A 14,314-nucleotide genomic window follows, 5' to 3' on the forward strand; every position below is an offset into this window, starting at 1 on the left:
ATTTTATTTCTTCACAGCTTTCCCAGGCAGCAGCTAGCATTGATAACAGGGTCCCCACCCCATCTTCAGTGGCCAGCGCTGAAACCAATTCCCAGCAACCAGGACCCGACGTACCAATGCTGGAAATGAAGGCGGAAGTCAAGACTGAGGAGACTGAGCCCGATCCCAGTGGTTCCAAGGGCGAGCCTCGGGCTGAGGTAGGGGCTGCTCCTGAGGAATGGTGGGTGTGCTGTGTGTGGGAGCTGGGCCTGAGCCCACAGGGAGTCTCCGGGCCTTGTTCTGCTACTCTGTTGGAATGTGGGTTCAAGCTGCAGTGTGTAGGAATAGGTTAAAAAAAGATTGATTATTTTTAAAGATGAAATAGAGGTTTATTTTGCTTTGTCAAAACTGACGAGCTCTGGCTTATATTTTAAATTTTTGAATCATCCAACAACTATTTTCTTGCCTTTCTTAGTTTATTTATAGCTCTGCAGATGTACACTGCAAAAAGGGTATGTTCGTTTACTGATTAACCTACAGTAGAAGCTGAAAACTGGCGGACCATGGGCTGAATCCAGCCTTGTAAATGTGTTTGGTCCATACAATAATTTAAAGATCAGGAAATTGCACATAAAAGTAGATTTCTGGTATCTCTTGAAAAATGAGAAGCCATGTTGGCATTCTGCTCACACCCCATGTGGCAGCAGTCTGGCTGTGAGCACCAGATGGGGCTTATGGGCTCTCCAGCTTGCCGAAGTCTCCACTATTCCCTGTTGTCTTGTACCACGCCTACTTTACCTGCCCAGCCTCTCTGAACAATTGGGCTTTTGATCCCTTTCCCAATTTTCAAAGTGATTCTCATTCCAAACTAGAAATATCTATATGTAAAAGTACCCAGCAAGGGATAGGCTGGCTGTTGGTGTGTGACTTTTTTTCAAGTACTCTCACAGGTAAAAATTTTGAATTAGGGTTATAATTGCGTTCTATGTACTGTGTTGAAGAGACTCGACTGACACCAAATGTTTCATTTCTGCTTCTAGGATAAAAAAGGAATGATAACTAACTCTGGTTAGGAGGAAAGGTTTTAACAAGCCCATCTAGATTTTTGAAAGGCTTTGAGTAAGGCTGAGTTAGAATAAAAAGCTTTGATAATTCATATCTATAAGTTTGCTTTTCTCAAGATGATGGAAGAAGATCTACAAGGATCTTCTCAAGTTAAAGAAGAAACGGATACAACAGAGCAGAAATCAGAACCGATGGAAGTGGATGAAAAGAAACCTGAAGTCAAGGTGGAAGCTAAAGAGGAAGAGGAGAGTAGTGCTAATGGTGTGGCCTCGCAGTCAACTTCACCTTCACAGCCACGCAAAAAAAGTAGGTCCTTAGTCCTTTAACCTTAAACTGTGATCCCACCACACTGAGGATTAAAAGTGAGAACAGGAAAATAATTCTGTCTCCCCTTCTATCTTTCCTGCCTGCCATTCCCCAGGTTTTATCTCTTTAGAAATTATAATAGTGTTCTTGACTGCTGCCCTGAGAACCAGCAGGTTTTATGGTATGTGTGAGAAAGTAACTGATTCTCTTTGGGCAGAGCACAGAGTACAGAAGTAACTTCTGCAGTGTCTCTGGCCAGCAGGGGCTGGGATAGACATTTGCACACCGAGCTTCTTGAACAGGCTAAGGAGTTTGGACTTTACTTGGCAAGTGTAAAGAACCATGGAAGGCTTTAAATAGGAAAATGACCACAAAAGACCTGGTTTTAGGAAAATTGTTATTAAGGCAGCACTCTGAAGGTTGTAGGTAATTGCTTGATCCAATTCGGAAACTTTCAGAATGAAGGGCCAGTGCCCAAAGTACCGTAGCAGGAGAGAGGGAGGGAAGAGGTGGGGAGCCAGGCACTTAGCACAGCAGGATGGGGAGGAAAGAGGGTTAACAGCCAACAGCAGGAAAGTGAGGCGGGTGAGGTGAGCCACCCTCACAGTGGAAACTGGGCAGAACTCGTTTGAGATGTGTTGAACCAAGGAAGTACCAGGGTCGGGGAAATGTCGCGTGACCCTTGGATACAAGGGTATACAAGGTGACAAGGAGGCTTGGGATGTTCAGAGCTGCAGATGATATGTATTTGGGGATGTGAAGAAGAATATTCACATCAGACATTGTACAACTTTGTAGCTGGCAGGGATGCTGGAGATAGTGCCGTACAGCAGTTTATACTCTGAGAAATGGAGAACACAGAGTTTTTGCTTATGTGGCTTATCACTGTTATTTGTATTAGAAATTAAAACAGATTTTTAAAATAGTTAATTCACTTAAAAACAATAAATCTGTTACATGGTACTCATAAATGATAGCTTGATGAATATTTTGTCCAAAGCAAAAATATTTGGTGAGAATAGCAACATGGTGTTATATTTTTGCAACTCTCTTAAGAGAATTAAGGAAACACAGCTGAATTCTCATATCTGCTTCAGCACTCATTCTGTTGGTGATACATTGTTTTGGTTGAAGTACATGAAGAAAATCCAGCCTTACACAGATAAGTACTTGGAAAAGGAAAAAAATGTTTCAGTGGCTATTTCAGATAATTGTGCATATTCTTTAATTTTTCCTTTTAAAAATTTTTTGTTCATATTCTTCTTTGATACTATACTAAGGCTTCCCCAATGGTAGTTTCTTAAAGGTTCATTGCAGTGTGGAATCAGAACTAAAGCTGTGCACTTTTCAGACTCTAACATCAGAACCCACAGATCAGGCTGCAGTTCAAATGGTTCTTCTGCCCTTGCATGACTTTTTTATAATGTCATCCCTTGGTCATCTGGAAAATATCAGTCCACTAAGTTATATAGATCTTCCAAATGGTGGCATGGTTCACCATACAGTATCTCACACACACACACAAAATCACTTTCATTAATATCACCATCATTCTCTTTTAAAAAAAAAAGTCTTGTAAATTGTGAGAAGCTGTCAAGGCTCATGGTAGTAGGTACAATTTACCAAAATTAACATTTTTTTTTTGAAAACCCAAATTTTATCATTGGCAACTATCAGTTATCTTTTTAAGTCATAGGCCCACTTTTTTCATTATCAAGAAAATGTCAGCCAGATGCACAGATGTGATTAACCTTTTGTCCATCTTTCTTTCAAGTTATATGGTGTTCCATGAAAAACAGCAGTTCAGCTTTCAACTCTAGTGGTCACACCAGGGCTTTTTTTCTCAAAACAACCACTGTATGTAGCATAAGTATTTTATGCAAACTTCCTATTTCATCATATGGTACTAAAAGATGTGTAGCCAGGGGTTGAGATGTAATAAAAATAATAATTTTTACCACTACCTCCTAAGTGCAGCTTGCTGGTTTTTTCCCCACTAAGTGTGCAGCTGCAGCAAAAAAAAAACGATGATCACTAATGGAATTTGGTGCTGCTGCCTTGGTTTTGCTAAGGTGCCAGCAAGTTTGCCCACCATTACTTGTGCCCCATTGGTGCCAATGGTAACGTGGTGGAAAAGGCAAATAATGACTTACTATTATTATGAAAAATAACTTTGATCTCACACTGCCCTAAGAAAGGTCCTAGGCAGTGCTGAAACTGGAAATATGTTGTCTCTGTCTCTGCATAGTGGCAGCCATGAGCCACATAAATATTGAGCACCTGAAATGGGTTTTGCATTTTACTTACTACCGATTAATTTAAATCCAAATAGCCACACATGACTGGGAGCCAGCATATTAGACAACACACGGATCCACACACCAAATTTTGAGAACTGCTTACCTCGAGGAGGTTTTGAAGCCAGACAAGTGGAGTGACGTGCTCCATAATACAACATACTAATCAGTAGCAGAGAGCTTGATTCAAATCCAGCTTCAGCTCCTTTGGAGTTGTTGGCGTAGGTTTTAAACAGGTGGTGAATGAATGAATGATCAACCGAAACTGAGGCTCACTTAAGGCCATATTACCTTTGATTAATACTGGGTTGATGGTAGAGTCTAGAGCAGGAGTTGGCAGACTTTCTGTAAAGGGCCAGATATAAATGAGGGTTTGCAGCCCTATTCCAGCTACCCAGCTCTGCCACTGTAGTGCGAAAGCAGCTATAGACTATATGTAAATGATTGAGTGTGGCCAGGTGCCAAAGAAAACTTTATTTTTGGAAATTAAATTTGGATTCATGTAATTTTTACATGTCATGAAATACTATTTTTTCCAACCATTTCAAAGTGTAAAATCCATTCTTAGGTCGTGGCTGTACAAAAGCAGGTAGCAGGCCAAGTTTGGCATGCAGGTCATAGTTTGTGGACCCACGGTCTGAAGGAATGAAAAAGCTATTGATTAACAATACCAAATGCCGCTTCATCTCTGTGTAAAGCAAACTAGAAGAAAAAGAGCTAAAAGCAAGGGTGCCTGTGTGTTCGTGAGGTTCTCGGGGGTCAGGTCTGCGCATTCAGACGGGCTTTTGCGCCTTTGAGCGCCTGGGGCCGTCTACTCGGGGAATGCTGCTTTAGGATCTTTTATTGGTGTACGCTGGCCTGGGACAGCAGACCGAAGTCTTAAAGCAGTGGGGTGTTCTGGAGAGGAGGGGACCCCTTCTGCAGGAGGGGTCGGGAGACCAGTCTGTCCTTGCTGTGGTGGGAATGAGCTCTATTGAAACTTCACAGCATCACCTTTTAACTCTGAATCGAGGGTGTTGAGTTGGATTTCTCCTTGAGCTTTTTTTTTTTTTTAAGATTTATTTATTTATTCCCCCCGCCTCTCATTTTTATGCTCACTGTCTGCTTTCTATGTGTCCATTCTCTATGTTTTCTTCTGTGTCTGCTTGTCTTCTCTTTTAGGCAGCACTGGGAACCAATCCTGGGATCTTCCAGAGTACAAGAGAGGCACTCAGTCTCTTGTGCCACCTCAGCTCCCTGGTCTGCTGTGTCTCTTATTGTCTCTCCTCTGTCTCTTATTGTCTCTCCTCTGTATCTCTTTTGGTTACATCATCTTGCTGTGCCTGCTCTCCATGTGGGCCACCACTCCGTGCAGACCAACTTGACACGTAGGACAGCACTCTGCATGTGCTAGCACCCAGCATGGGCCAGCTGTCCATGCAGGCCATTGAAACTACTCTGACATATTAACGTCCAGTCATTTTTTATGTGGAACAGTATATGCGACCTAAGTTGGGTCACCATGCACTTACTGCTGACTGACCTGCCTTGTGCACTCAAGGGCTTACTGTGCACGTTGTCAACCCTGTCATTCAAAATGATTTGGTTTTTGTGTGACTATACCATCTCGAGTTTATTTGGCAACCTATATTTATTGTATTGGTGACAACAGGAAGTGTAATGGGAAACAGGGTGACAAAGGAGTTGGAGAAATTGGCAAGTGTGGGAGAGAACAATACAGAATTTGGGAGAAACATACTTTCATAGCTTCACTGTTATATATACATTTGTTTATGAGTGTACTACAATAGCCATTTGTTTTAGGTGTTCTGAATTCAGCCCAAGGACAGCAAAGTTACATTATGAGATCTTTTAATTTAAGGTACTTTCCACTGAAATGTCTTTATTTACTACCCAGTTTGATCTATAATGCAGATTTGGGAGCTAGCTTCATTTTCTAATACAAAAAAAAAAATTATTTTTTATTTTTGTTTTTATTTAATTCAGCATTTTTTTCTTTTTAAGATTTATTTTATTTCTCCCCATCCCCTTGTTGTTTGTACTTGCTATGTCTGTTTGTCTTCCTTATTTCTTTAGGAGGCACTGGGAACCAAACCCAGACCTCTGGTATGGGAGGGAGGCACCTGATCACTTGAGTCACCTCCATTCCTGCTTTCTTTTGCCTATCATTATGTTTTTTCTTCTTTTGTCTCTTGTTGCATCATCTTGTTGAAACAGCTTGCTGCGGCCGCCGGTCGGGCCAGCTCTCTATCTTCTTTAGAAGGCACTGGAAACTAAACCAGGGACCTCCTGTGTTGTAGGCCAGGAGCCCAATCACTTGAGCCACATCTGCTTCACCCAACATTTTTTTGTTTGTTTGTTTTAAGATATATTTTATTATTTCTCCCCACCCCCTCATTGTTTATACTTGCTATGTCTGTCTGTCTGCCTTGTTTCTTTAGGAGGTACCATGAACCAAACCCAGGACCTCCAGTGTGGAAGGGAGGAGCCTAATTGCTTGAGCTACCTCCATTCCCTACTTTATTATGTCTCTCATTTTGTTTTCCTCCTTGTGTCTCTTGTGCCATCTCACCACTCCTGCCTATTGCTCACTGTCTTGCTTGTCTTCTTTAGGAGGTACTGGGAACCTCTGCTCCCTGCTTTGTTGTATCTCTCATTGTTTTTCTTCTTGTGTCTTTTGTTGTGTCATCTTGTTGTGTCCACTTGCCATGCCTGCCATCTTGCCAGCTCACTTTTTTTGTTCCTCCCTCCTCCCCCAATCCTGCTGTTTTTGCTGTCTGCGTTCATTTGCTGTGTGATCTTCTGTGTCTATTTCTCTCTCTCTCTTTTTTTCTGTCTTCTTGTTTTCTCCCCTAGGATTCACCGGGATTCAATCCTGGGAACCTCTGATGTAGAGAGAGGTTCCTTGTCATTTGTACCACCTCAGTTCCTGGTTTCCGTTGCTTCTCACTTTGACTTTCCCCTCTGTCTCTATTTGTTGCGTTGTCTTCTTGATGCAGGGCTTGCCGCCTGAGCCTGGTTTGGTGTGCGGTACACCTTTACTAAGAAACCCCAGGGGTTGGACCTGGATCCTCCTATCTGGGAGACAGAAGTCCAATCACTTGAACCACCGCTGCTTCCCCCCAAGATTTTTTTTTCTTAATTTTTTTTTTTAAATTTTTCCCCCAACATGTTTTTGACAGCAGAAACCCTTTCACTGAAGAAGCAGATTTTTCGGTATTGTATTTTGCCTTGTGACCTTGGTGTGATTTTTTTTTTTTTTTTTTTTGGAATAACAAAACTATTTTTAGAGAAGTTCTAGATTTATAGAAAAAGTTCACCAAAAGTATAGGAAGTTCCCATATACCCCCCCCCCACAACACACACACATACATACACACAGTTTCCCTATCATTAACATTTTACATTATATCTGTGTTACAGGTTCTTCCATTAACTCAAGAGTCACTATGTATGAAAGCTCATAAAATGTCTTTTGGAAGGCTGATGATTGGAAGGGAGATCATTTAGGCCCTTTCAGAGGCGGAGGCCGGGCTTCCATTTTAAATGTGATGGTGAAAGGGCTGAGCAACTTCTCTGATGTTCTCTAATTGCAGTTTTTAAGCCTGAGGAGTTACGCCAGGCTCTCATGCCAACCCTAGAAGCGCTATATCGACAGGATCCAGAATCCTTACCTTTTCGGCAGCCTGTGGATCCCCAGCTCCTTGGAATTCCTGTAAGTTAATTTTGTAAACCATGCCATAATTTTTCCAGTGCTGCTCGTAAGTATCCGTTGCTTTATCTTTTAAAATTGGGTAAAATAAACCCGTTGCTTACTTCTGATGATTTTTCTCCTAATAAAATGCTGTTATCTGTCAAAACAGTAATGTAACTTTATCATATTAATCAGTTTACTTATCCTCACCCTGTGAAGCCTTGGGCACCTGTCCTGCCCTTCACATCTGCTAGCACATAATCTCTGTAGCTTGTTTTGTGTAAGACTGTCTAAAGGCTGGTTGACAAAATTGGTAAGCATCAATTATAAAATACATGGGCATTTCATTCTGGTATCCCTGAGTTGTCTTGCAAGGGTCATAGTGACCCAGCAGGTGCTGTTTGCAGTAGTTACTGTTTTGGTTTTCTTTTTGTTTTTGTCTTAGAATTTCATTTTGTTTGCTTGGACCTAGGGTGAAATCTCTAGAAATACACATTGTCTGATAAATTTGTTAACCTTTTTAATCCAATAAATTTAAATAAAAATAAATTTAAATTTATTTTTTAACCTTCATTAAAACTTTCTTTCAATATCTGTCTTTACTCCAACTTTGCCTTTGACATAATTTGATTGCATTTGGAAATACTAATTATAATTTTAGGCAGTAGAATCAGTGGAAAGCAGAGGTTATTTTCTTTTCAGTCCCCTTTTCTTGCCATTGGGAACAGATGTTGTCCTGCTACCTTCTATTTCATTTTACTGTTTTAAAAAATAAAGCTGGCATTTGGAGTTTAGGGGGATCTACTAGATTAAGAGGCCATTTTGTTTTTAAGGATTATTTTGACATTGTGAAGAATCCCATGGACCTTTCCACTATCAAGCGGAAGCTGGACACAGGGCAGTACCAAGAGCCTTGGCAGTATGTGGATGATGTCTGGCTCATGTTTAACAACGCCTGGCTCTATAATCGGAAGACGTCTCGGGTCTATAAGTTTTGCAGTAAACTTGCAGAGGTCTTTGAGCAAGAAATTGACCCTGTTATGCAGTCCCTTGGATATTGCTGTGGACGCAAGGTATAAATTTTTTTTTTTTCTGGAAAAATGAATTTTTTGGGTTAATCCAGCCATAAAGGATATTATAATGTATTAATAGACTTAACATTTTGACTTTGTGCTGGGAAGTACCCAGATGATGTCTAGAACTTTGTAAGACAGCTGATTGCTTGAAGCTATGTAAGGTGATCAAAGCCAGGGGTACTTATTGGGTTAAGCACCTCTAGCTGTCCCTACACTCATTTCAGGTATCTCAGAAATGTCTTTTAGGGCCAACTCTGCACTAATTCCTCCAGCATATTTTATCCCAAAATGTCTTTAAATAACGATGAAAATTGTTAGAAAACTATCCACATAATTTACTAGTTGAATAATTTACCAACTCTCCATTGTGAACTAGAACATTTTGTGAAGGTAAATGGAATAAATTTTAATATTTTTTCCCTTTGTTTTGCAGTATGAGTTTTCCCCACAGACTTTGTGCTGTTATGGGAAGCAGCTGTGTACAATTCCTCGTGATGCTGCCTACTACAGCTATCAGAATAGGTAAGCAGCAAGCAGTTTCCTGAGTTCCTGAGTGGAAATAACATCTTAGCAAGGCATGCTTGTCTGTTCATAGCCGGGATGCATTATTTCTTTCCTGATATTGACGCTATATAACGTGCCACAATTTCAGTGCTTTTCAGTCATTCAAATAGGCCCACGGTCTCTTAATTTTAGGCATAATTGTATAGTATGAAAGTTCAAGCTTAAAATCACTTCCTGTACTACCTGAATTAGATGCGTTCATTCTTAAGCCATGGTTTTTCTAAAATCATATAAGCACGAATTTGAGGTTGAGAGAAACTAATAAAGGTTGACATACCTTTTTCAAGATATTCACAGAGTAGAACAGTTGTAATTTACTATTCTGCTTGCAAGTACTGGTCTACTTAATTTAACCTACACAGTCTGAGGGAAAGACTTGCATTAGTACTACTTTATAAAAATGTCTTTGGTTTTTTTGTTTTTGTTTTTTATTTAATTTTATTTAATTTTAAAATTTTAAATTAGTAGCACTATACAGAGTAGAGGTCTGGTGCTTTTATTGAGTTAAGGAATAACTCTCCTAATAGAAGATGGTTGTTTCAGAGTTTTGTGTGTGGTAGATATGCTTGAGAAATATTTGCTGTATTTTTGAAATGTGAAAAGGCTAAAGCATAGATCTCATATCGTAAGTAGAGGGAGAGTGAAATTTTTTTTTTTTTTTTTTTGCTGTCAATTCCCTCCACAGATACATCTCCTATAGTTTTGTGGTTGTTTTGAAAATTAAGCTTATTTGTAGCTAATGCTTTAAGTGGCTACATGTTGCCATACCATGATGGCATCTTGCCTTGAAGCATAGGTTATGAGTCTTGGTCAAATTTAGTAACATTGCCTGTTTTATGAATCGGCAACTAGATTATTTTATTTCCCCAGGTGGGGCTTCATGGCTATTCCTTGTTTTTGGATTTAGTGTTAAATTAAAGGCCAGTGTTAGGGTTTGGTATTTTGATTATTTCATCTTGTTTGGTTATAGGAATTACATATGTTCAACTATCTCAAATAAAATACAGGGCTTTTTGTTATTTGGGCAAAGATACAGGCCTAAATAATTTGGAATTAATAACTCCCATCAAAATCTCTTTTTTTAATATAAAAAAAAGAACTGTTGGCACAAAAGTGTCTTTAAGCCATGCCTGACCCACTTATCCTTAGTACTATTCAGTTTAGTGATATGCGACGGTGTAGTAAAGATCGTGAAGGACTCTGTAATGGAAGCTCAATCTCTGCAACGGTCCTGCTGAAAATATTTTAACCTTTGGAATTTAATTTGTCTTAACTTCCCCTTCCTTCAGTAGAAACATTTTAAGACAAAGTTTAAAATGATACCACTGCCCCTCTGTAATGGAATCTCTCCCATAGTGACAGTGTTCTTCCGGAAGCTCTGGCCCAGTTCCTCCGTTTACTGTTTCAGCCTTGTGACCTTGAGCATATCTCTCAGCCTGTCAAGCTTAACCTTGTCCATGAGATGGATGCAGTCACACCTTCCCTGTCAGTCTCCTGTTGTCAGTCTCCAGTGAAATATAAGTTGGGATGCGCTTTGAAAACTGTTATATGCCAAGCAAAATAAAGTTGCCAGAGAATTTTAAAAGAACAGGTTAAAACTTAACATACTCTGCAAAATGCCACCCCTGCCTGACACAGTTTTGGCCCAGAAGGAAGAAAGGTGGCAGGATGGTTTGATGCTGCTATCTAAATGCCACCTGTAGCTTCCTAGACTGTTCTGAAGTGTTTGGGCCTTTCATTGTTAGAGAATTTGTTCCTGGGTGCCTAGGCACCCTGCCATTGCTGGTTTGCACAGATTTGCTTGTCTGTACGTTGAGAGCTGTTAAAGAATCGACAGGATCGAGGCACATAGTTGCTGCCTCAGAGGGTGGTCAGTGGTGGGGTGCAAGCACAGGACTGTGACGGAAGTTCTGAAATGTCTGGTTTTACTTTTCTAAGGAACTTCATTTCTACTAAAAAGTAATGTATTTTTCTTAAGAGTGGAAGTGTAAGTAAAGGAGTCCTGGGTTTTTTATGTTATGGTTTGAAAGCGTTGGCGTACTGCTCCTGAGCTGACTCTCGCCAGTTGCATTCTCCAGGAAGTGCTGTTTCTGCGAGCAGATGAGCGTGGTGAATTCTGACCACGGAGTGGCTCTCAACTCTCTTTATGAACAATGTGGTGTTCTTACTAATGATTGTTTTGGAGCTCATAGGCTTAAACTGTTTGGGTACTTAGAACAATAGAAAGTCCTACAGACCACTTAAATAAGTGAAACTCTGGTATATAAACTAGTGTGTGGTAACATTTTTACTTTTTTCGTACTTTGAAAATTTAAGGTAACTCATGTTGAGAAAACTTCAATAGATTGTCTAGTTATTACACCTATAGATAACAGTTTTTCTGTACTGATACAGAATTTAAAACAATCTGCATTTGAAAACTTACTCCATATATTAAATTACCCTTAAAGATAAACTGCAGTTACATTGTGCTAACTTTAGCTACCCAGATATGTATCATCATCAGATTGTGTCAAGTATTTCTCCTTTGCAGTTCCATGTTCATCAAATAGCCTCCTTAAAACAAGGTAGAGTATCATCTAGGCTCTCGAATTTAAAAGTGAGTTTCTGAACCTTCATGTTTTTCCAGAGTGAACACAGTTTGGGATAGGCAATAAGATTATTTGCATATATTGATTCTAGGGTTGTCACAACCGATTTGACTAGATGTGCAGCCCTTGCCTTCTCTATGCCACCTTTATCTCTCTCAGTGTAGATGCTCTGGTTTTTCTAGTATTGCTTTGGGACAGGCAGTAACTCACCCTCCCTCCCAGGTTTCTGGTTCCGAGAGTCTTTGTGGGGTGGGAGATTGATTACAAATGGAGAGCAAGGTTTCCACGAACTCCCCTGGGGCTGGCCTTCATCCATCCACTGGAGAATGATGGTTTATGATTCTTGCTTTCTGGGTTGTTGGGCTTAATATCCCATCTGAAGAAAAGTAAAGAATGTGTCCAACGTTTTAAAACCATTTAGACTCACGTGTAATTATTGTAGCAATTTCAACTCAAAATACGTCCAGCCATCATTTTTTAGCTAGCCCACAGTGGCAATAGGTTTGATCATATAATGAATCAGAACACTCAATTCCTGGTTTTATTTTTAAATGGGAAATATGTGTCATTGAGGGGATATCTTTTATCCAGATTGTTCTGGTTGCCACTGAATTAACTTGTAGTTCCTATATTTTTAGTTCTTTGTTGCCAGTAATGACCGTGCCCTTCTGCATATGGGAATTCATTTAATACAATATTATTTCAAGACTCCATAAGAATACTTAAAAATAGTGAATAGCTGGAACATTGCTATAGTTCATTCTGATAAAAAGATATTTTAAAAAACAACAACAAGGTTAACCTGTTTTTTTTCCCCCCTTGTCAAAGTTTTTAATCTTGGCAGAATTCATTCATTGAATGGGTCCTAAATAAACAAGTCTTGGCAAGAAACTTTTGTTAATCCAGATGTTACATGCAGTGCCTCTGTCACATTCCTCATTGACAAAATATGAAAAGTGGATAATCTTGAGATGTTTATGCATGCTCTACAGTTATGCTTTTCGTTTACTGTACGTGTTTGGTTAGTGAAATATAGCTGACAAAATGCTCAGGGTGTTTGATTAAGATTAGAGTTAGACCTTCTGGGTGACCTGCTTTAGTGGTAATGAAGATGAACATGACAAAGCCGGGATCTGAATCGTAGTCCTTTGCAGCGTGAGTGAGTGAGTGAGAGTGTGAGAGAGGCTGCACGCTGTCATATCCTCACCCTGCGCTTGTTGGTTCCTGTGGCGCTTGGAGTCTCGTTATGGTGTCTTTAATACTAATCATCCTTGGCATCTTATAGCTGTAGTTTTGAGCACTAAAACCGCATTTTACTGTGCTGCTGCCATCACTCCCTTATACTCATTCTTTGCTTGTATAATTCACCGCCATCCAGTTTGTTTATTTTTGCAGTATTCTTGTGTGCCTATCTTGTTTTATGCAGCATTAGCCTGCATTTTTGTTGATTTTTTTCATTCAGGTCCTTTCCAAACATTTAATAGTTTTATTTTAATGTTCTTATTTAATAGCTTGAGCCCAGGCTCCATATTAACTTGAAAATTTTTAGGGTAATGGATAATTTCTCAAATGCAGATTGTGCTTTAAAAATTAACTCTAAATTTGCTTAACTTGGGATTGTCACCAAGTTGGAGCAGTCCTTTACTGAGTATCTTGGACTGATGAATGATTGGTCCCAGGACCACAAATTTTAAATCAAAGCTTAGAATTGAATTTTAAAAGTATTAAGATTGTTCATGAATTTGCATATATTGTATTGTTTATACAATATATCATGGTTTTTCTCTCCGTATATACTTACTGATAAATGGCTGGAAAGTCTTTGACCCCGATTGCATTTCTGTTAAATGTTTGTCTAGAGTATGGATTTGGTTTCATTTGTATTGTAACCCAATTAACTGAGTGACAAATATGAGAAAAGTTAACAGGAAAAATTAAACCAGTTCTGAATGCTCAACACTTGCATATATTTAAAGATCTGGCTTAATACTGGAGATAAAATCTCTGCATTGTCAAGCAGAAATTTTCCATTTTGAAAAATTGAAACGATTTCACTTGAAATTGCCTTTTTTAGGCCTTTTGTCAGACTGTTTTGTTCATAGTAAAATTTTCTCATCGCAGACCCTGGAGTTATATTTGATTTTCTCTAAGTAATAACAAAATTCAAATTCCTAAATTTAGGCTCCATGCACCTTTCTAGTACTGCCAGCTCCTTGAAAACAGTTGGCCGCCCCCTGTCATTGTTAGTGATGATGGCCTGTGATGTGTGCAATGAGACCGAATGCTAATCAATGCTTTGCCTTGGCTTTCTGCTCTGTGTTGTCTGGTGTGGCGTCTTACCTGTGTGTCTGTGCTCTGTGTCCCTCCCCTGTTCTCTAACCCTGCCCTTCCCCACCTGCCCCCTGTGCCTTTCCATTGTCCTCACTGACCCATCAATCAACCAACAACGCCCCCCCTTCGTCGTGGTGATCCGCCCTGCTCTGGTTGGTGGCTTCGTTGCTTGGGTGGCTGTGTGTTATGATGGACCAGTTCACCCAAGTATGGCCTTCTTGCTGACAGGTATCATTTCTGTGAGAAGTGTTTCACAGAGATCCAGGGGGAGAATGTTACCCTGGGTGACGACCCTTCACAGCCCCAGACGTAAGTACCCTCCCATCGTTTGTTTTGGGGGAGGGGTTTTTCTTCCTTTTCTGTGGTTAAAAGGGAAACCCCACTGCTATTTTGACTTCTGTGCAGTATGGT

At 39.9% G+C, this 14,314-nt stretch overlaps 1 protein-coding gene across 1 annotated transcript in view; it reads left to right on the forward strand.

The window, feature by feature from the left end:
- CREBBP (CREB binding protein) overlaps positions 1 to 14,314 on the forward strand; it is a 155,200-nt gene that overhangs the window by 111,871 nt on the left and 29,015 nt on the right. Inside the window, exons 15-20 of the mRNA XM_058286560.2 lie at positions 18 to 197; positions 1,161 to 1,350; positions 7,244 to 7,362; positions 8,175 to 8,414; positions 8,851 to 8,939; positions 14,132 to 14,212. Of these exons, the coding sequence (XP_058142543.1) occupies positions 18 to 197; positions 1,161 to 1,350; positions 7,244 to 7,362; positions 8,175 to 8,414; positions 8,851 to 8,939; positions 14,132 to 14,212 (899 nt within the window). The remainder of the gene's footprint in view (positions 1 to 17; positions 198 to 1,160; positions 1,351 to 7,243; positions 7,363 to 8,174; positions 8,415 to 8,850; positions 8,940 to 14,131; positions 14,213 to 14,314) is intronic.

Source organism: Dasypus novemcinctus, chromosome 23 (genome assembly GCF_030445035.2).
Source record: "Dasypus novemcinctus isolate mDasNov1 chromosome 23, mDasNov1.1.hap2, whole genome shotgun sequence".
NCBI classification, from domain to species: domain Eukaryota; kingdom Metazoa; phylum Chordata; class Mammalia; order Cingulata; family Dasypodidae; genus Dasypus; species Dasypus novemcinctus.